Source organism: Pyricularia oryzae, chromosome 2 (genome assembly GCF_000002495.2).
Source record: "Pyricularia oryzae 70-15 chromosome 2, whole genome shotgun sequence".
Taxonomy (NCBI): domain Eukaryota; kingdom Fungi; phylum Ascomycota; class Sordariomycetes; order Magnaporthales; family Pyriculariaceae; genus Pyricularia; species Pyricularia oryzae.
Window position 1 is genome coordinate 7,156,733 of NC_017850.1, and position 19,800 is coordinate 7,176,532.

Sequence of the window (19,800 nt, forward strand, 5' to 3'; positions counted from 1 at the left end):
GGCAACCTGTCCAGGGTTAAGGCACGTTTTGGACGTGGGAGAAGAGGTTCGAGCACAGCCAGCGGTCACGGAGGGGCAAAGGCGCCGATGCCTGTGACTCTAAAGGGGGCAGATACTGTTAAATGGTCACCAAAATCTTGATGTTGGTGTCTTGCCGATATTTAACTGCCGACTTGGTTACCTTGTATACTTACTCACTCATATATCATTCCGATCTTCACATGTGCTGATGGATACTATTAGTGTCCACTTGGGAAACCGCAGAAATTATTGTAGGTGCCGCAGCAAGTGGTCATAGACAACAAAATATGAAGAGAAGTATCGACAATATCTGCTTCCTCTTGCCCCTAGACCCTGCACGCACTCAACTCTCCCTAATCCCTTAGGCCATGTCCACTCCCCATAAATGAGCGATCGACCGGATACGGTGCTTCCCCTTCCTTTTTTAAATAAGAAAAAGAAGAGTAGGATGACTCAACAGAAAACAACCCAGCCCTAGACGCAAATGAAATCCTCCCTGGGGTCCTCGTGGTTCACGGCAAAGTAGGCGTCCTCGATGCAGTGGTCTGGGCGCTTGCAAAAGATGCCAAAGGTAAAGGCGATCTGGTAACCCATGGCGGGCCGGCCGGGGTCGATTCGGCACTCCCAGTTGTTGATGTGATCGCAGCACCGCTTCTTGATCTCGTCCTTGAGCCCCGGAAGACATTTGGGATTCCAGTCGACCAGGCCGTAATTGTGGATGCCGTCGTTGAATCTGGCGATGGGAGGTTTGTTGGGTTTTGTTAATTTGGGGATTAGAACTAGTAACTGTTTGACAGAAAATGTAGGAAAAAAGGTCGATTTGGATACAGGAAAGTGGTGGGCTGTCAAAGATATGTAGAGATACAAAGAAAGAAAAGAAAAACCACATACGGGTAGACGATGAGGTGCACCGAGTTGCGACCAATAATCTCGCAGTGTCTGAAGACCTGTCGTTGCTCCAGCTGTGCCACTTCCGTCGAGGAATTCGTGGCCACCATGGAGCCATTTGTAGCAGACACCGAGGTAATGTTTGTGGCTACCATGGAAGAGGTGGTAGGCACTGCCTTGATTTTGGCGACAGCAGCCATCATGAGGAGGCTCAAGGCCTGTTTGAGCAAATGCATCTTGACTTTGTGTCTGTTTGGTGGTAAGTTGATGAAAAGGGGTAACGAGAAAGTGAAGTTATCGTTCTTTGCAAGCAAACACGATTTTTATTTTTGATGACCCAGGAATGGCACAGGTCTGGAGTAATTAAGAAGAAGATGGGCTATGTTTTTTTCTTGAAAAAGAATTTTATTTGTACAAAAGTATGTGAAATCTCATGCGGCGTTGTTAGGGCTCTGAATTAGCCTCCTTGATGTAACTTTTTCTCGCCCCTGGCATGTGTTTTTTTTTTTTTTTTTTTTTTTTTTTGAACGCCACGACCGTGAAGAAGCTTTCCAAGATTGCATTTCTGCGGCAAGACAGAGGTTTATGGTGAGAGCATCGTATGTAGCTTGCAGGCGGATAGTGGATTACTTTTGTGCAGTCCAAGATCGACCTATTCGACTGACGAGTGTCCCCAGCAGTCTAGATTATTTTGGTATTTAAATTGATTAGGCTGGATGATATCACTGAGTGAACTTTCGGCGTGGAAGCTACCATTAAATCTAATCTTGCCCTGCTATTGCCTTTCGTAATAGCAACCCCTTTCTGACCACTTTACCCGGGTAACTAAATCGATCTTTATGCATGTATCTGCAAGAGGACAGTGCTGCATCTACTATCAAAACCTTGACCATCTAGGTTGCCACCTTACCAAACCACCTTTAATACCAACTTCAACCGAATCGGCACCAACCCAAACATTATCCATGACCACTTTCTCTCTTTTTGATACCATCAATGCGTCTTTGCCAACAAGATTTGAGAGCGTCGGTACTCTTCAGCTCCATTGGGTCACAGAGGCGGGCAAACTTCGCTGCAATGCGCTGGTCACTTTGACGCTATCACACCCACTCTACATGCATTCCCCAATGCCGCCGGCCCAATTTGTCCCGGCTCCCCAAACGAGGGAGTCTCGCTACCAGGTTTTTTTTTTCTAAAAAATCATTTTCCCCCCACACACCTGGTAACCCCTATAAATGTGACAAGGAGGGAGATGATAGTCTAGTCCTTTTTGAACAACATGACCAAGAGATCCCAATACCTGGCCAAGCTGGCTTTTGACGCCAGCCAAGAGTAAATCACACCGATCTGGGTTTCCCCGCCGCAAATCCGTCTCTTTCTATCGCGTGCAGGGAAAGCAGACAAACAAATATGCTAAACCCCCAATCAGTATCAGTCCGCTCAGCAATCGGCTCGCAATTCAAGTCCCTCCAATGAGGAATAGTGGCTGTCAAAACCTTCCCACAAAATGCTATTATTGCCACAAGCCATGTCGGATTTTTGGTTCTAGGACTGGGAGGAAGCGGGCCGTACCCTTACTTCCCGATCCGTCCCGATCAAGAGATACCCTGACATCGGGGCTATGATCTACGGAGGTCAATCAATGGGGCTCATGGGTTTGTTCAAGCTAGGCCATCTGGAGGTTAGGTTGCCTTGGTTGCTCTGAGATTGTGATAGCCTGTCGAAGCAAATCATATATTATTTTGGTTCATCCCACAAAACGATTGAAGAAAAATTCCGAGCAAACTTGTTTTTATTCTCCGCAGACAAAGCAAACACTTTGTTGCGGCTACCTGCATCGCTAGTACTACACACCCTCATGTCGACTGTTTCACCCGGTAACGGTCCGACAGGTCCGCCATCCACGGCCCCCGTACATCTCCTTCTTGTTTCGAACAAAGACAGCCCGTCGGTGGGATTTTCTTTTTTCTCTCAACGTGTCCCAGCTCTGATCCAAACCATCTCGTACAGGACGGGGGGAAAAAAGAGTTCTCGACACATGCGTGTCAGGCTAAAATAAGAGCACGCTGGGCGTTCTTTTCTTTCCATGACGTTCATGCCAAGAAATTCTTCTAAACATGAACACCGGATGTTGACTTGCGTGGTATTGGAAAGACATTGTGGCCGTATCGGCTCAAGGGAGGAAAGATGACCGTCTCAAATACTGCAAATGCGCTGCTGTCCAGTCTATAAGACAATGACGAAAAACTAGTCCTTGAATAACTGGATATTACTCCCAGCCTCTATACTCTTCCATGGACGCAAAGTAATTGCTTCAGGTAACTTCCTTTGTGACCTGTCAGCTCAGGTCCCCCTTGGAGCATTTGCTCCGACTCTCATTTAATATGATAGTTCCAATCAGCCCGCGAGATATTTCCCTTGTGTCGAGGTGGGGCTGCAGAAGACGTCGAGTTTTTTTTTCTCTGGGTTTCATTGCATTGCATGATGAAATGTTTGCTGTTGTTTTACTTCGCCTCTCAGTAAAGAAGAGCAAGGGGGGATTCGAACATGCGTGGCCAGTCGTCGTTATTTCTCCCTTCGTACTGCATATGATGGTTGTTTAAACCACGTCGGAGAAGAGGGCACGTTGGACATGAATGCTTCGTATTTATGAATGCATGTGCTTTGTGATATCAGGGGTAAATCTAGTTGGACGACAGGGAATCTCTTTGGAGGCGTGAATGGGCTGGCTCTGTAGACCAGAGATGACTATATAAATGTCTGGAGGTCGCTGCTACGATGTGTTCCAGTTTTCACTCTCCAGCAGCTCGTCTTGAGGTTCATTCCAGACTCTTATTCTTCGGAAGTATAGCTTTACCAAGCCTTCTAATCCCATAACCTTGCTTGACCCTCTTCTATAACCGATACATCCATCATCAGCCGACCAGCAATATACTTGCCTAGTCTAACCAACACCTTGGTCACCTTTTATATATCCGCAAGCCCAGTAAGGAGCCCCGGTCCGCTATACTCTCTTATGAGCTCTGGCCCAAGCAGAGCAGCTGATAGACCAAAATACAAGTCCTCAGACTTGAACCAGAAAAAAATGTGCGACTTTGAAGAGTTCGTCTTCACCTGCGGCTGCTCCGAGCAGCGCCTCAAGTCCTACTGCCACGCGGCACGCAACGACCCCGAGCGCCGCTGCCGCAACGTACGCAAGCTCCGCAACATCTGGGACCAGAACGTCGAGTGCGAGGAGCACTGGAGGCAGCGCAACCAGTGGCTATGGGCACAGCACCAACAGATGCTGCTTCAGCAGCAGCAACAGCAGCAGCAGCAGCAACATCAACAACAGCATCAGTGAAAGTGACACAACTGAGAATTCGGGGCACTAATTCCTCTTCCACACTCTGGGGATGCTTTCTCTCTCTTGCTTCCTCTGTTGCTTTCCACATTTCCCAACAGTTTCTTTCTTCTTGTTTTTCCTCTCCCTTTTTTAGCTGTCTGTTGGGGATTTTGGGGTCGAGGTCACATATACGACTTTATGAGAAATGAAATGGAATAAACATGTGCAACGGTCACCTCTTTTCGGGTGTTACCGTGCTTCGCTTGACTTGGTTGGGTTTGGGAGGTAGCGGCTCTGCTTGGGAACCTGTAAATTCTGCTCATTAGCTACAAGCCATATGTAGACCAAGCTTGTACGTATCCAATTATTCTCCGAATCTTTGGGGCTATCGCGGTGCACTGAACCTCAATCATCGATACATCTCACCCTTTTTTCCCCCGAGTTTCGCGTAGCAGAGCAAGCAATACTTCCTCCACGCAAGCCGGACCTGACAAGACAGCCCAGAGAAGCGACGCACACCGGCCTGCAAACTGTCCTCGCTAATCGAGGCTGCATGCAACTAGGCAGACCGAGCCCGAAATCCTTCCACACAATTACCCTGTCCGGAAGAAAAAAATTGTTGCCCCGGGAAATTTGGATCTTTGTGCGAGGAGCAGCCCACACCGAGGTGTCTCCCGTCCATGTCGTCCGCCGTCGGGACCTTCCCTCTCTCTCTCTCTCTCTTCTCTTCTGACAGCGGTAAACTGCATCATGTGCGAAAGACAACAGAGCACACCGGGCCACCCTCAACGGTTTCGGGAAAATACCACAGTGCGATGCCGATTAGCTCATCTGAAAACTAGATAGGCGGGTCCAGAACCGCCCAGGGAGCTCCGCTTTCCCCCCTCCTCGTGGGGTGCATTTGGGCGGTTAGTTGATGCGGACTTCCGCAGGGTGGTTGATGGGGATGCATTGGCTTGCGTGTGCGTTGATATTGGGTGGGCAGGTTGAGACGAGGCTGTTGTGCCCAACGTGGTGATATATCTGCAACTATTGTCGCCGATGCACGTCAAAACCCTTGTTATGGGGTGGAGCGCCACAACGTCTTCATGGCCATTACGGGCAGAACCTTGTATGTATGCAGTCTGCCGCGATCAATCCTTTGCTCGCGTCAGGACGAATCAAAAACCTTGCCAGGAACTGTCGTTCATGGACTCCTGCAAGTCCGGTATGGTATACCACAATACAATACCATTTTTGGGGGTGAATTTGCAGGTCCAAAGGGCAAATAACACAAGTGCAAGAGTGCATTGATAAGATACCAGCGGATGGGCTCAACAGGTTCAATGCAATAACCGCTGCTCCGGTGCTTGTATTTCTTGACTACTCCATATTATCAGCACCTTCGAGAACGCCAACGACGTTGTACCTCTTGCTGAAGAAGGTGATCCAGTCGTTCAGCACGCCCTGTTCCTTCTCGTCCAGGGTCTTCCAGTCGGGGCTAACATTCTCGGCCTTGGTCGACGTCTTGCCCAGGGCGCGGGAGGCGTCATGTCCCGCGAAAACTGGGGTTTGTTTAAACGATCATATTAGTATGCGGAACAGTAAAGCAAGCATCATAATCAGTTTCCATAAATCCTCGGGGGGGGGGGGGGGGGGGGGGGGGGGAGAAATAAACCAACAGCCCCCGTCGTATCACAGATGAGGGGCAGAGGCACACGAATGTTGCCATCCCATATCCAGGGGCAAAGAAAACGTGGCGATCGGACAGAAACACAAAAGCACTCACCGTGGTATGAGCCTCCCGGTTGGTAAGCCTTGTTACCTGTCACGTCGTATACCAGTCCCTGGCAGAAAAAAGTCTCTAGGTCAGCCTTTTGTTTGGTGCGTGATACGTTGAACCTGTTTCTGGTATATGAGGAGCAAGTTGAATGCCAGGGACTCACCTTGATTGCAACGTAGCACTTTCCACCGTTCTCCCCTGTGGTGTGTCAGCAAGGATTTTTATACTCAAGTGGCTCGGGTAAATGATATATGATGGCAGGTGTCAAACTGAGTCGCAAAAAAATTCGATCAAATGCAGGACGGGAATGTTGTGTCATGTGCGTCGTGAGACTGTATCACTCGCATTGACGAAAGGTAAAATAACAGACTGAACACAATGACGATAACCATTTCTGGCTCTATAGCTCTTCAGGGAGGCAAGAAAACAGGTGAGTAGAATCTATGGGGGTCATGGAGATATTGCCAGCTGCGACAAAACATCTAGTGTATAGGCTGAAAGAGCAGCTCCCAACGTGACGCGGCAAAGAACAGAGCAGCAAGGCATAGAGCGGCAAGAGTATTCAAAAGAAACCATCAAAGTTGAGAAAAGCCTGTACATACCAGTTGCCTTTTCGAGTTCTTCACGAGCGATCTTGACATCCAGCTTGGGAGGGTCCAGGTTGACTGGTGTCTTGGGTTCGAACTTGCCCGCCATGGTGGATGATGTTTCTCTGGATGTTTCCTGGTTGAACTTTGATGGACTGGCTGGTTCATTATATCTCAAAGTCGAAGACAAGACAGAAATTAATCGAAGACCGCGGGTTCCGATGGCACGTGAAGCACCATAGTTCCGAGGGGGTGGGGTCCATCACCTTGAGGAGTACCCAGGTATGTATGAAGCTCGGTAACTGTCAAAAGGAGCTTGGGCCATATGTGCCCCGCTGTCGTCACCAAGATCTCGGTTGATTGGCCCAATTGATTACAAGGATACGGTGGTGGATCTGCCTGTCATTGACGAAAGAAAGTTCGCCGCCGCGTCAGAATTTCACAGGTCTGGACGCGCCGAACTAATCCGTTGCAACTTCAGCCCGGCGACAACCTCTCGAGAATCAGAGCATTAGGCATACTCGAGTATCCCGCAATGTCTGCTCCAATACGTGCGATGCAGCTCCAAAAGGCTGCTGCTCGGCTTATGCCAAAGCAAGCCCACGCCACAAACCTACTTTTACGTACCAACTCCTCCCGGCACATCGTTCAGAAGCTCGGTAGCTTTCAACTTCAACAGCAATTGCGGCTCAAATCAACGTTTGATCCCAAATCATTCGAACCGGGCCAGCAGAAATCCGAAGATGGAGAGGAAAAGAAGATCCCCAAACCATCTGTCGGCCAAATATTCTCGCAGGCCTTCAAGGGTGCAATCCAGATGCTGGGTGGCGTGTTTCGCAGTGAGAACTTGAAGAAGGCTTGGCAGACACATCCGGGCGAGTTCAGTCTGGCAGTTATAATGTTAGTATTTGTCGGGACCCGTAAAAGGAAGAACTTCGCTGACCTCTGCGCACGATTCAATATGGTAGGCTTACCGGTGTTGCTGGTGTCGTTGGCTACACCGTCTACCTCTACTTCAACTACTTTTACGCCGAACAGTTCACTCGGTATCCCGACGAAGTCGCCTTTTCCCTACGCAAGGCCCTCTACTACGGCGATTATGTCAAGGACCCGAAGCTAGCTCTCAAATACTACCAAAGGGCAATTGAGCAATGCTTTGAACACAGGCTGGACTTCTTTTCGGACGAGTTTGTTGGAGTCAGGGTCCGGCTAGCCCAATGGCTTGAAGAGACAGGAGCATATGATCAGTCTATCCATGCGCTGGAAGTCATCCTCAATGACCACAAGCGCTGGGTCGACATGATGGAGCAGCAGATCAAAGAGGGCAAGAACCCGGATCAACTGCTGACCGCCACCACTGCGACAGTAATCCCGGCCAAGGACGCTGAAGGTCAGCAGAGCGACAAAGGCACAGAAGCAGCGGCGCAGGCAACTACAACTTCGACAGCTGCTGGCACTACTACGGATGCCCAAAATGCTCCAGGAACTCCTAGTACTACGGTTGACGGCACAACTGCTGAAGGACAACCTGAAACTCCTCGGGAGACTATTTGGGGCAAGAGGAACCGAATCATTCGCAGATCCATCGGTATTGCTGTCAAGCTCGGCCAACTCTACTCAGACGAACACGTTCTGAAGCAAGATCTCGCCCATGAGCGCCTCACATGGGCAGTAGAGACGCTGTTGAGAGAGATGCAGCGGCGTTCCACTGAAGGCACAAAGCCTGGCGAATATGATTTTCTCAGTGACGAGGAGGTGGGCGGTGTTTTTGAGCAGCTAGGCCAAAGCTTTTTGGCCAAGGATAAAGCTCACTTGGCGGTGCCCTTGTTCTTCCAAGCCCTCAACCTTTGCAAGGTGCCCTGTCACACGGCCACGTTGATGAACAACCTGGCTACAGCATTTGCTCAACACCCGATCACTGGTGACAACATCCCGCAGGACTTGATCAAATTCACCAACAAGTCATCCCCAGAGTGGTGGGCGGCCACTAAAGCCACCTATCTCGAGTTTGCCAAGAATTGGGCCAACAACGCCGTCGGGCTCGCCTCTGGCACCAAGGGAGAAGACGTGAGAACTCCAGAGTGCGACCAGGCATGTGCAGTTGCCCTTTGTAACTTGGGTGAAATCGCAAGCTTAAGTGGGAACCCGGAGGAGGCTCGCAAACGCTTCAACCAGTGCATCGCCATGAGCAACAAGCTCGACTTCCCAGAGGGCGTGAAGCAAGCCAAGGCAGGACTTAAGGAACTCACCGCAGGCGAGAAGAAATGAACACAGACTGCCACGACCGGAGCAGTACTGAGACAAGCACCGCCAGCTAACTCATCTCAATGCCATAAGGGAACGCCCTAACATCCGGATGACCTCTTCAAGACCAACAAGCTTTTGAACTATAGATGTCACAAGATTTGGCACGTGGTCGACAGCACTGGGGCTGCGTCGGAAGGGTGGATATCCATCACTTGGGAGAACTGGACATGATCACGCAATGGTCATGACCACGCAAATCCCGAGTGGACCCTGGGGAAACAGGCGCAAAGGCCGTGGCAAGGCTCCGTGCCGCGGCGCAACCCTGAGACAAATGGCTGCTGCCTAGACCTAGAGCCTGTTCCCCAACCGTTAATCAGGGGTCTTTGAGCGGAATTCTCCGAGACGCCAATACAACGACGCTATCGGGGCTTCGTTGCTACTACTTAACGAGGTCTGCCAGGGGCATATCGGCGGGACAATTGGGATCATCGGAATGGGTAGGCTTTTGGGAAGCTCGCGGGGCGTATAGGGGAAGGGAAAGGGCGCAAGGGTTCCCACAGATGCCGAATCAAGCGTATCCCCTCGTATAGTAGCGTGCAATCCACCGGCATTCTGGCTTGTGCCGGCCGGGAGTGGATTGCCAGCATCGATACCACGTACAGCTTTTAATCGCCAATTTGGCACTCATTAAGAGCCCCGCATGAGTGCTTAAAATTCCTTGTCGGGTGTTGATTCGTTGAATTTACTCAGGGTTCCTTTCTGGGTGGCTCTATTCACAAATGCCAGATTTGGTAATATGTTGCTCTCAGCTATTGTGGCGGTGCTCTGGGAAAATCGCCTTACATTTCTCTTTTCAGCTTAGGGGGAAGAGCTGAATACCACGCCCCCAAATCCCGATACCCACACCCACCCCGGCCGGAGCTACGAGAAGGCTGTGCTCCGTGTATAGGCTATCACTCTGACGGGCTACTCACTCCTCACACAGACCTGCCCGGAGTTCTCATCTCGGCATAGCAATCTCGGCGGCCCCCAAAACAAAAACTCATGGCGGCGGCATGCAGACCGACTGTTGCTCGGACCCGAGCCTTTCCTGGTGGGGGAGGAAGAGAGAGCTGCGCTGAGATTTATCGCGCGGATGGGCGGTAGCATTGAGGCATTCGTCAGCGCCAATGAGGCATAATTTCAAGGCAACGAAATTTCTACCTCCATCTCTCTTGGGTGAAGGTATCGACATCTATGCAAGGGGAGATTATGGAAAGCCAGGGCGATGGGACAGCCTCTAACCTGGACGGTATCGTCCGGGATTTGGGTGTTCTTCTTGACCAAGCAAAGCTGTCGGCTTTCGGTTGCCGAAGGTTTATGACAAATTTGACATCCATTCACCTAACGGGAAAAGCCGGTCTGAAGGCTTCAGTTGGTAGGTAGGGTTATCCTTTCCTAGAGTCACGCGTCTAATTGACCAACGGGACTTTGTTTACATAAGTCCGTTCAAAAGTCCCGTTACGTCGGCTTTACGGCTTTATCCGCCGACGCCCTTGACCTGGTATACTCAACTACCTCCGAGATACAATAAAATGGCCAATCTGGGGGCCCACCACAAGTCTACGCAACCAGACCAGGAATTTAATTACCTAGGGCAAGGGCGCCCATTTTTGCATGATGCGGTCAAGAGTTCTTTCACCACCCACACCTTTCCGCGCTAGCTTCTTTTTAGACGAGACTTGCATATGATACCCATGCGACGCAGCCCTTTTTTTTTGTTTGTCCTTGCCAGCGATGACGCCAAGGAGGGGAAAAGGGCAAGCAAGCACACTTAGCAACAGTAAGACAAATCAGATCCCACCCTACAAGCGAATTTGCTCAGCCCGTCCCTGGCCCCTCATAAGTCGGAATGGGCCCCTGGAGCCCGCACATGGGGGGAGTTGTGATTGGCTGCGAGGCCCCAAAAGTCGGAATTTTGGACCCAAAACCAGCACCACTCACTTCTTTCGTTTAAGCTTTATTAGAGTTTTGCGGGACGAGGTGCGTTAGAGGCAAGAAAAAAAAGGAGAGGTGTTTGGTTCGAGCGAGTCTCGCTTGTTGGATCCGATGACCTGGTACTGCAGGACCCCTGGAATTTTGTTCTCCCTTTGGGACCTTTTTCCCACACACCTCTTTTTATTTTTATTTTTGCGGGCCATCCGCTCTTCCCCGTCGGCCGCTGACCCAGCTCGTGGCATTTGGATTTTTGTCATTGGTTTTCTTTCTTCTCTCTCTCTCTGTTTGACTTGTTAACTATAGAGAGCTTGCATACCCCGCGTTGACGAAGCAGTCTGCTTTTTGGACCCCAGACACGGCGTTGCCGATATGCGAGTGAGCTTCTATTTTGTATATTTTGCCGCCCTTCAACACGCCGTCCTTTTTTTTTATGACTGATATCATGGGTGTTCCTTTATTCTGATGTCATCAACAGTTGTGAGCTGTGATGGAACTTTGCTCTCTCCCTCTCACCGACATCTTTCCTAACGTTCTACTGTCAGTGGAGCTTACTATTTTGTAGTCTGTAGAAGCGGTTCCACAGATTCCCCTATCCGGTAAGATGTCCTGTACTTGAACAAACGCCAAGGTGAAGAAACTGGCGCGCAGCCACCACCAACGCTACCTTTTTGTGCCCTTTATAGTCTATATCCCTCCACTTGGGGGCAGCTCATCAAAATGCCTTGACCCGCAACAGGTTGCGTGGTTTGCGCCTTTTTTTTTTTTTTTTTTTGCACCATGGTCAAATTGAGGGTAAAATTCTGTTATATTGCATTTCCCTTGGCGCTTGTGAGTGGCTCGTAGCGCCCCCCTCCCCCTCAAAACAAAAACAGAGATAAATAGTTGTGGGGCTTGACTTCATACGTCTCTTTTGTTCAACGTCTTCCAACGTCTTCCATCATGGGTACCTATGACGGGTGCCACAGTTGCCTTACCACTAAAAGAAAGAAAGCCGGCACGTGTGGATGGATGGTGACCCGGAGATCCGCGCCCGGGAATGCGGCACTCGCGGTGAGTCTTTTGCACCCAAAAAGAAGAATGGCTTCGTGGAGAATGCCTGCAAGAGCCGGGTAATCAGAAACCAACTCGTTTTAATTTGTGGTTATCCTAACTATGAAGTATTGCGCGGCCCTGTGGGATACCGAGATAACGTGAGATTGATGACTGGCCTTTTTTCTTGTATTCCTGTTTAGTATTGCTTCATAACTGCTGTCTTTTTTTTTCCTATGCCTTGATTGCCGCTAGTAAAAGATGCTAATTCCAGAAGCTTTGCTTACCCGCTGCGCATACGCCCTATCTGGGTTCCCCTCGGGGGTTTGATGGTGTTGTGGGAATCAAGCCGGTAGTCTTACCGTCGGGGAAAGGAGGGGTGTGTGTCAGTCCTGTGGTGCGACAAGGGGGGAGGGGCAGAGATGATGGGAGACAACGGTCCAGACAGTCAGTCAGGCCTTTTGTATCGAAACACATGCAGCATCGGGGGTGTCTAGAATCTATGGCGTCCAAAAAAACAACAAAAAAACCACACAGGGAACCCAAGATCAATAAAAGGGGAAGAACAAAAATCATGGGGAAAAGTGTGGCCCGTTTGATTTGGCCTAGGCGCTTTCCCAAGGCAACGCAATTCTTGAGACAAGGCTGGCTGGCTGGTTTACGAGGCAGTCTCTGTTGTTTTACTTTTACAGTGACGCCAGAGGGGGAAATGATTACCTTTGGGGGCCATGGCCAAGCTTTTTTCCCAGCCCTAGCCTTGCCCGTCTCACCTGTCTCTCTCTCTCTCTCTCCTCTCTTCTTGCTAACTAAATATGTGCATAGACTTCTTGGCTCAATTTTTTGAGCGCACTTCCGTGGTCAGGGGGGAAACGAAGAGAGAAAGAAAAAGCGATAACCTTTTATGATCCAACTTTCATGCCATGCTGCTTGCCATACTGCCACACCACCCAAATTCCAAATGCAAACGAGGCGATGTTGCATTGGGCGGCACACACACCCACTACCGCAAACACCTTCACACACAGCCACTCGTCTAGGTGGGTGAAAGTGGGAAAGTTTGGGGCTGCTACCCCACAGATTCCCATTTCAATTGGAACCTCCGAGGTACCTCCCTACTTGCCCCGAAGTACCTCTGGACTTTTGAGGGGGTAAATTAATTATTCGTATAGTCGAGGGAACAGTATGCGGTCATAGTCCAATGCCACTATAATAGGCTTCGAGGCATTATTTGGCTTTTCAGTCAGTGATCAGGCAGCAGCTTTGGGGTATGTTTTCATCACGGGGCGAAGTCCAACGGGACAATAAAACAACAAGACAATATTAGGAAATACCCAAGAAACTACAGGAGATCGAGACAGCAAAGAAGTCGTCGATCGTAGATATAACTTCGTTTTGCTAACGTCCTGACATAAGTCGCGGCGATGAGATCCGAAAGCTTGGCATTGCACCTATCTACACCTAGTTAGCTCTAAGAGAGAAAGATTTGGAAGCGTGGCCTTTTGATACTGCTTGCGAACTAATTTCTATCTACAGCAGTATTCTTGTCTACCTGCCTGTCAAGCTGTACAAAGCTGGTTTATCTTTGTGGGTTAAACTCAAGAATTTTGGCTTGTTGGAAAATCTTTCGGTAGACCAGGGCTTGGGTCGACTCCCCGCTGGAGACCGTCGTGCATTGTGGAGCTTTCTTTCGAGAGCTTGTCTCAATAAACACATTGCTGCAGATCATTGTCAGCTGCAAAGATGCAACCCGACCAATGAGCAACATTGATAGTCCTTGCTCCTTGCAGGAGCTACGAGTTGCAAAAAAGAGCTTCTTTTCTGTAACATCAAGACGATCAATGATCTGCAAGCCACCTGGTAGGCGAATTACAACCATGCCAAATACATCCGCCTGCATACCCACCTTTCCCCGTCTGAGGCCATAGGAGAAAGGAGAGATAGGACGCGTTGATAATTGATTAGCAGAGTATAATGAGTGAGATGTTAATTCGCGTGTATCCTTGCTCTTTGGGGGTGTTTGCTGGCTGCAACGGTTTCGTTTTTAATTATCGGCTTCCAAAACTAAATTTGAAGGCAAAGCGTGGAAGGGTGACGGTCAACATCCAATAGCACGAAGTACAGCATATTTTCAGTACGGAGTAGTGGTTCATGTTATCATGTCCCAGTCTTAACAGTGCAACCCTAGAATTGCCTAGACTAGAAGACTGCAGGTGCAGTATTTTGCAAGCACAGCCTCCGTATAGGTTGGTTGGCTGGGTGCCTGTGCTCGTAAAGAGGTCCATTCTGATTGGTAGAAACCGATCTGATCTTCATCCCAGCAATTTCGCTCTCAAAGAGCAGAACCAGCCGGATTACCCACATGACCTTTGCGGCTGTGTCCGTGTTGACAGGTTCTGGCACAAAAGTTTGATTCTTCTGAAAATATTTTTAGACGAACCCTACTAATTAACTTTTTTTTGCATTCATTCCTTTCTCTCATTGGGCATTTAGACGAAAATGGTTTTTGTTCCTGAAGAAAAAAAGAGAAAAAAAAAAATCCCAAGAGGAAAGAAAAGCGGGCTGACTAGCATGGGCCTGCGCCTTCAAACTCTGGATCCCGCCTGCTTGGTCTACTGTATCTCCATTACGGCTCTGAACATGATTTTAGCTTCCATGGGACGGGCTATTATTGGTTAGCCAAATGGAGGGTTGTGGACATGGGACTGTCCGCTTCCGGGTATGGAAGCATCGCAACTGGCACCGATACAACACCTTCGCCTACAATACAATACGATACTACACAACTTGATCCCATCGAGTCGAGGCACAGCAAGGCAAACTTTTTTGCCTATTGACTACTGGGGCGCATCCCACCTGCAAAGGTGCCGTTGAGCTTAAAAGCTGCTGCCTGTTGATGATAAACAAACATCAGGGGCATAATCAGAGTAACCGGTCGCGAGATCAGTCCAATTTTATGAGCTGCAAGTGGCGTGTTTCTTGCAGACCCAAAGAGGGGATATAACAATACGATCAGGATGTTGCTGTATGGGTTTTTGCAAGGGGAACCGTAAGAAAAAAAAAGAAAAAAGAAAGAAAAAAAAAAAAGAACCCCAGAAGGTCAGGCTGTCTAACGACATCAGACCTAGTTACTAACCCAGGTTTCAATGTCGACAAGGTATACCGGGCTGTCTTGATGTCGTTCGCGAATGAGTCCCAGTAGATGGGCAAACAAAGCGAGCCAAACGACTCAGCCCTTGCTTGTGTCAGAATATTAAGCACGCAGAGGGGTCTTGTTTGCTCTAGTCAGTCAAGGTTAACCTTTCGGGCTGCAATTTAGTATATTTCTATATCTTAGCTGGGACTATTTAGAATTGACGCAGGTGGATGAATGAGGGACAAAACGAGACCCCTTTCTTGGGGACCTCTTCGCTTTCCTGCGGATATGAACACCGGACATGAGTCCGGGACTCGGGGGTCTCGACCGCTCGACCGCAATTATTGGTTGCTGCTGCAACGCCCTGTTCACTGGGATATCGTATCGAAGAGGCATTGCTTGGATTGAGCAGGCCAACAATTCGTGTCGAGCGCGATGAGCTGCTTGGTTGACGTCATTATCTATTTGAACATCAATGTTACGAGCATCTAGCAGGAAATTCCACGCATGTCGAGTCGAGTCAAGTCGATGCGATTCCCAATCTCTTTTGGGCATAAGAGCAGGCAGTATACAAGCAACTCTGATACCGCAGGATGCATGCGCAAGTAAGGTAGGTAGAGGCACCTTAGGTAGATGTGCCTGGATAGATGCTTTCCCTCAAGCCACGTGTTGGGGCTTGGAAGTTCGTTCAAGTCGAGTTGAGTTGATCGTCGATCCGTCCAACGGTGCATGTTCGTCCCAAAAGAATAAAATAAAAAATCAAATCTGAACATACAGTTTTGCATCGGGCCGGCGCAATCTGCAGGCATCCCTTTTGGGTCAAAGAACAGTATCTTGATACTACATATTCACACTGAACACTGTAGCATCGTCCTTGCATCAATGGAGATGGGTGGGTAGGTGGGGTCTGGTGGGGTCCGGTGGGTTTTGATAGATCTCTTGTCAACATTTTGTCAGCTGGTCGATCAATTTTGCCCAGAAAAGACGTGATAACTTAGTGTACCTAAGTTGAGCTTCAATGTTGCATCAACCATCACGACGACTTCCAGACCTATCCTAGCTTTTCTCCTAGTGCTAGTGCCCGACACCAACACTTTCCCGCCCTGATCGGATGGAGTGATAATAAACGTTAAGCGATATGTCGATGCATCACCCCCGCGCAATATCAAGCGAATTATTTTACTCCCATGCAAAAGAAAAAAAAAAGCAAAGCAAAGCAAAGCCATAGCATTGGAATGCATACATGATTATTCTCGTCGGACCCATCAGACTGTTCTTTTAGAAGCTTGAATAGCGGCCCGTAAGGCATCTGTTATGCTCCCAGAAAGATGAGACGTCGGTTCCCCTTTCACAGTTGGCCAAGCGGCTAGACGAATGATCAAAGGCAGGCAAACGAACATGACAAGCAACGGCCGGAACGCAGTGTCCCGGACCCCAGCCTTGGAGATATGAGATATCTTCAGGCTGATGGGGGGTTTTCATCTTCGTCCGAGTGGCAGAGTGGGCTTAGAAGACAGCTCCTCTCATCATATCATCTCTCGAAGCAGGAAGGAAGCTCAAGACATGAGACCCAGCCTTAGTAACTGACAACCATCTTCCCCAGTAGACTCGCAAGCCGCAGCAGTCTCTTCTCCATGGTAATCCGCACCCAGGTGCAAGGCATGCCATTCGTTGTTTTCTTAATATTTTAATTTTTATTTTTATTTTCATTTTTTTGTTTTCTCCCTCGTCCCCTCTATGCGTCCGGCACCCATCAGTTTCCCAAAGGAGAGAGTATGAGGTGGGTAATTTGGCGGGCCGCCTCGCAGCTAAATTCGTTGATTGGCTGGCGCGGAACGGATGGGGCGCGATTTGACAGCATTTACAAAGAACTTGTGGCCGTGCCCAGAGGTACAAGCTACGGTACTAGCTCACTCAAACGTCTTTTGCCCATTTTCTCACCCCTGCCCACCACACAGGCCAGACCCTACCTTTTTGCTTCTCATACCCACACCCTCCTAAACACACGCCCCCCTATCCATGTCTCCCGGCACGAGACATGCCCTGCAAGGCAAGGCGAGGTCTTCGCTGTGCAGCAGAACATCAAGTCAGTTTTCTTTACGACTTGGGGGCAAATCGTGGACAGCCCAACGACCCTGACATACCAGACGAAATGGTACCTGGCGATAGGTACCTACCTACCTTATCCACAACATCATCAACATCCCTGTCTGAGGCTCGTTCTAGTCCTCGACACACATACATCCCAGATAGGAAGCGGCTTCGTATAATACTTCATGATTTCCCCATCTCCAGTTTTCCAAATACATAACAAAGACATCGCTCATCTTCAAGCTCTTGGAACATCTCCTTCACGGGACACTCCTCTAAATCATCTTCATCATCTCACCTCTACAAGCTCATCATCTTCGTCTTGCTGCTGCTCCTCAAATACTCTAGTTCCCAGGACCTCAGCCACTTAAACCTACTGCACCGCCAGCTATCGATATACAGTCAAAGTCAGGGTTTCTTCTTGCCTTGCTTCTTGGCACCACCGCTGCTGCTCTTGCTGTTACTTTTACTATCGCCAGTCGCATCAATGCTCGCAAGGAGGGGTCATTCACAGTCCGCACTGCAGAGCGATAAGAAGCTGCAGGAGATCCACAGTATCAACCACTTCTCGACCGCGTCGGACCTGACGCCAACCGCCTCCATGATGGGTCAAATCAGTCCGCTTCTCCAGCTACCTTCACCACCGGCTGGCTCATATAACAACTATCTTTACGCCGACCCGGACCACTACATTGATGCCCAGACCTCAGCATCTCAAAGCCCCATAAACTCACAAGTAAGACCATTTTTTGTTCGTCAACCCTCCAAATCCAAAACCTGTCGCCATGCTGTAAAAGGACCTTTTGTGCTAACCTGCGAGTAATTTTTCCAGTATGACATGTCGTCCTACGTCCAAGATTTCTGCCTCGGAGATGTTTATCCCAGCCCCGAAGGCGACTGCGATGCCGAATCTCCACAGCCACTTGAAGGGTCATCTACATCACCATCAGCGACCCCAGATGCAAAGGCACCCGCAAAGAGGAAACGGGAGAACCGCTACAAGAACGCGCCTCCTTCAGTGCTATCGGTAAGAACTGATGCCCTATTCACTGGACTGTTTTTTTTTTTTCTCCTTCTTCACCTTGTAAGGGTTTCCCGCCAAAAAGGCGGGGGTTCACGTCAAATGCGCACGTACACCTTCATCCTGCGTATAGCGCCTGCCGTCGGCTGAGCGGGGCAAGGCGGAAGGGCATGCTGCAAGGTAGCTTAGCTGCATGCTGCGTGCGCAAAATACACCCACACCTACTGTGTACGATCTGCACTTCGGTTTCTCTTCCAGGAGAGGGCGAACGCACCTCTATTCACTAGCTGTGCTACCCACCTTTTGAACTGTGAACGAGTATGCATGAGGGTACAAAGACTGACGGGATTTTACCACAGCGCCGGAGAGCTCAGAACCGAGCATCACAGCGCGCCTACCGCGAGCGCAAGGATCAACGCATAAAGGACCTTGAGCAGATGCTCAACGACTCAAAACAGCGCAACGACCTTCTCAGTCAAGCCTACCAGAACCTCCACGGCGAATACACCAAGCTGAGGACAGCACAAGAGCTCATCGGCGCCGACCGGAATACAGCAGCGGCCTCATACGACTTTTCATCTTTCGACCCCAGCTCCTTTGACCTGTCGTCAATTTTGGGACCGGCGCCCACCACAAGGGGAATTGACATTGGGCTGTATGCCTACCCAGATATTACGAGCTATGGCCACATCTGATGTCGACCTTTTTGGTCCCATGACTACACTATCTGGTGGGGAGGACGGCCAATCAATCGCCCTCCACTGGTTTCTGCATCTTATCATTTGGTTCGGGAACTCTGTTCCGCATCCTAGCAGAAAAGCAGCATGGGGCCTTGGGGGTCCTCTTCCCGGTTGTCACATTATGCTTCGTTCTCATTACGGTCGGCGTTATGGGGGGTTTCTTTTTTTTGGGGCATCTAGATACTCAGCATGGCATTGGTTCTCAGGGATCATCTTTGATTTTTTACCAACACTCTTTTTTTTTCTTTTTTGTCATGGTTATTGAAAAACAGCACCAGCATTTTGTCATAACCCGCCAGCCCTTTCAGTCAAGGCAGACGCGGATAGGGGGAGCATTAGATGGGATGGAACAGTGCTTTTGGGAGGATAACGGCGTGTGTCTCATCACCTCGACAGCGAAACCTCGAGGGGTTCATTTTGGGGCGGTTTACCGTTGTTAAAAACATGAATATGGCAGTAGTGGCTACCTTTCAGCAGTTTTGTATCTATTTAATTATATTTGCATACTTCTTTGTCATCATTTGTCTCTTGAAAGATGCAGTGCGTTTGCGACTAAAATGATAACCTCGCTGGGTAACATTTCTACTTCTAGAACTAGGCTGTTCTTCCACAACTACAGCTTGTGCACGCAGCTCGTTTCTCTCTTGCAACAAAAGGACGGTGTAATCAAGGGTTCTGTCCGAGTCTCTTATTCAGCGATAATAATGTTATTTTAGAGAATTAAAGCTTACACAGGCTTGTACCTGACATTTGTCCTACATGACTGCACTGTTGGTTATACAAGCATAAACCCCCTATGGAAGTATGCAGGTTCAGCTCTTCCATGTTGGCTGGAAAGGCGGGTAGGTATGCAAGCAAAATCCTTGACGTCCAAGTCTTAATGGGCCCAAAGAGAACAAAAAAGAAAACAAAGAGCAAATTGTCCTATCACTGACGACATTGTGCTTTTGTCAAACCACATATCCCAAGATACACCCAG

At 49.2% G+C, this 19,800-nt stretch overlaps 5 protein-coding genes across 5 annotated transcripts; 3 read left to right on the forward strand and 2 right to left on the reverse strand.

Annotated features, from left to right (window-relative positions):
- Nucleotides 1–222: 222 nt before the first annotated feature.
- On the reverse strand, nt 223–1,428 carry MGG_07303 (uncharacterized protein). Its single transcript, XM_003715485.1, has 2 exons — nt 913–1,428; nt 223–754 (listed from the first exon to the last, which is right to left on the reverse strand). The coding sequence occupies exons 1-2, from the start codon at nt 1,143–1,145 to the stop codon at nt 496–498; spliced, it is 492 nt and encodes a 163-aa protein (XP_003715533.1). The 5' UTR covers nt 1,146–1,428; the 3' UTR covers nt 223–495.
- A 2,566-nt stretch (nt 1,429–3,994) lies between these two features.
- MGG_07304 (uncharacterized protein) lies at nt 3,995–4,252 on the forward strand (the record flags this gene model as incomplete). The annotated part of the gene is made up of 1 exon (XM_003715486.1): nt 3,995–4,252. The coding sequence occupies one exon, from the start codon at nt 3,995–3,997 to the stop codon at nt 4,250–4,252; it is 258 nt and encodes an 85-aa protein (XP_003715534.1).
- MGG_12396 (uncharacterized protein) lies at nt 4,120–6,866 on the reverse strand. The gene is made up of 4 exons (XM_003715487.1): nt 6,599–6,866; nt 6,160–6,194; nt 6,003–6,060; nt 4,120–5,778 (listed from the first exon to the last, which is right to left on the reverse strand). Exons 1-4 carry the CDS (start codon nt 6,690–6,692, stop codon nt 5,597–5,599), a joined length of 369 nt encoding a protein of 122 aa, XP_003715535.1. The 5' UTR covers nt 6,693–6,866; the 3' UTR covers nt 4,120–5,596.
- A 149-nt stretch (nt 6,867–7,015) lies between these two features.
- Nucleotides 7,016–9,623, forward strand: MGG_12397 (uncharacterized protein). Its single transcript, XM_003715488.1, has 2 exons — nt 7,016–7,483; nt 7,552–9,623. Exons 1-2 carry the CDS (start codon nt 7,119–7,121, stop codon nt 8,849–8,851), a joined length of 1,665 nt encoding a protein of 554 aa, XP_003715536.1. The 5' UTR covers nt 7,016–7,118; the 3' UTR covers nt 8,852–9,623.
- A 7,443-nt stretch (nt 9,624–17,066) lies between these two features.
- Nucleotides 17,067–19,338, forward strand: MGG_07305 (uncharacterized protein). Its single transcript, XM_003715489.1, has 3 exons — nt 17,067–17,796; nt 17,893–18,087; nt 18,441–19,338. The coding sequence occupies exons 1-3, from the start codon at nt 17,548–17,550 to the stop codon at nt 18,774–18,776; spliced, it is 780 nt and encodes a 259-aa protein (XP_003715537.1). The 5' UTR covers nt 17,067–17,547; the 3' UTR covers nt 18,777–19,338.
- The last annotated feature ends 462 nt before the right edge of the window (nt 19,339–19,800 follow it).

Bases quoted from the DNA above. Each gene is read 5' to 3' on its own strand.
- MGG_12397 (XM_003715488.1), top strand. From the start codon at position 7,119: ATGTCTGCTCCAATACGTGCGATGCAGCTCCAAAAGGCTGCTGCTCGG. The intron at 7,484-7,551 runs GTTAGTATTTGT...TCAATATGGTAG, and splicing joins TTCAGTCTGGCAGTTATAAT to GCTTACCGGTGTTGCTGGTG.
- MGG_07303 (XM_003715485.1), bottom strand. From the start codon at position 1,145: ATGCATTTGCTCAAACAGGCCTTGAGCCTCCTCATGATGGCTGCTGTC. The intron at 755-912 runs GTATGTGGTTTT...TCCCATCGCCAG, and splicing joins GTGCACCTCATCGTCTACCC to ATTCAACGACGGCATCCACA.
- MGG_12396 (XM_003715487.1), bottom strand. From the start codon at position 6,692: ATGGCGGGCAAGTTCGAACCCAAGACACCAGTCAACCTGGACCCTCCC. The intron at 6,195-6,598 runs GTATGTACAGGC...GACACACCACAG, and splicing joins AGAACTCGAAAAGGCAACTG to GGGAGAACGGTGGAAAGTGC. The intron at 5,779-6,002 runs GTGAGTGCTTTT...AACAAACCCCAG, and splicing joins ACCGGGAGGCTCATACCACG to TTTTCGCGGGACATGACGCC.
- MGG_07305 (XM_003715489.1), top strand. From the start codon at position 17,548: ATGCTCGCAAGGAGGGGTCATTCACAGTCCGCACTGCAGAGCGATAAG. The intron at 17,797-17,892 runs GTAAGACCATTT...TAATTTTTCCAG, and splicing joins AAAGCCCCATAAACTCACAA to TATGACATGTCGTCCTACGT. The intron at 18,088-18,440 runs GTAAGAACTGAT...ATTTTACCACAG, and splicing joins CGCCTCCTTCAGTGCTATCG to CGCCGGAGAGCTCAGAACCG.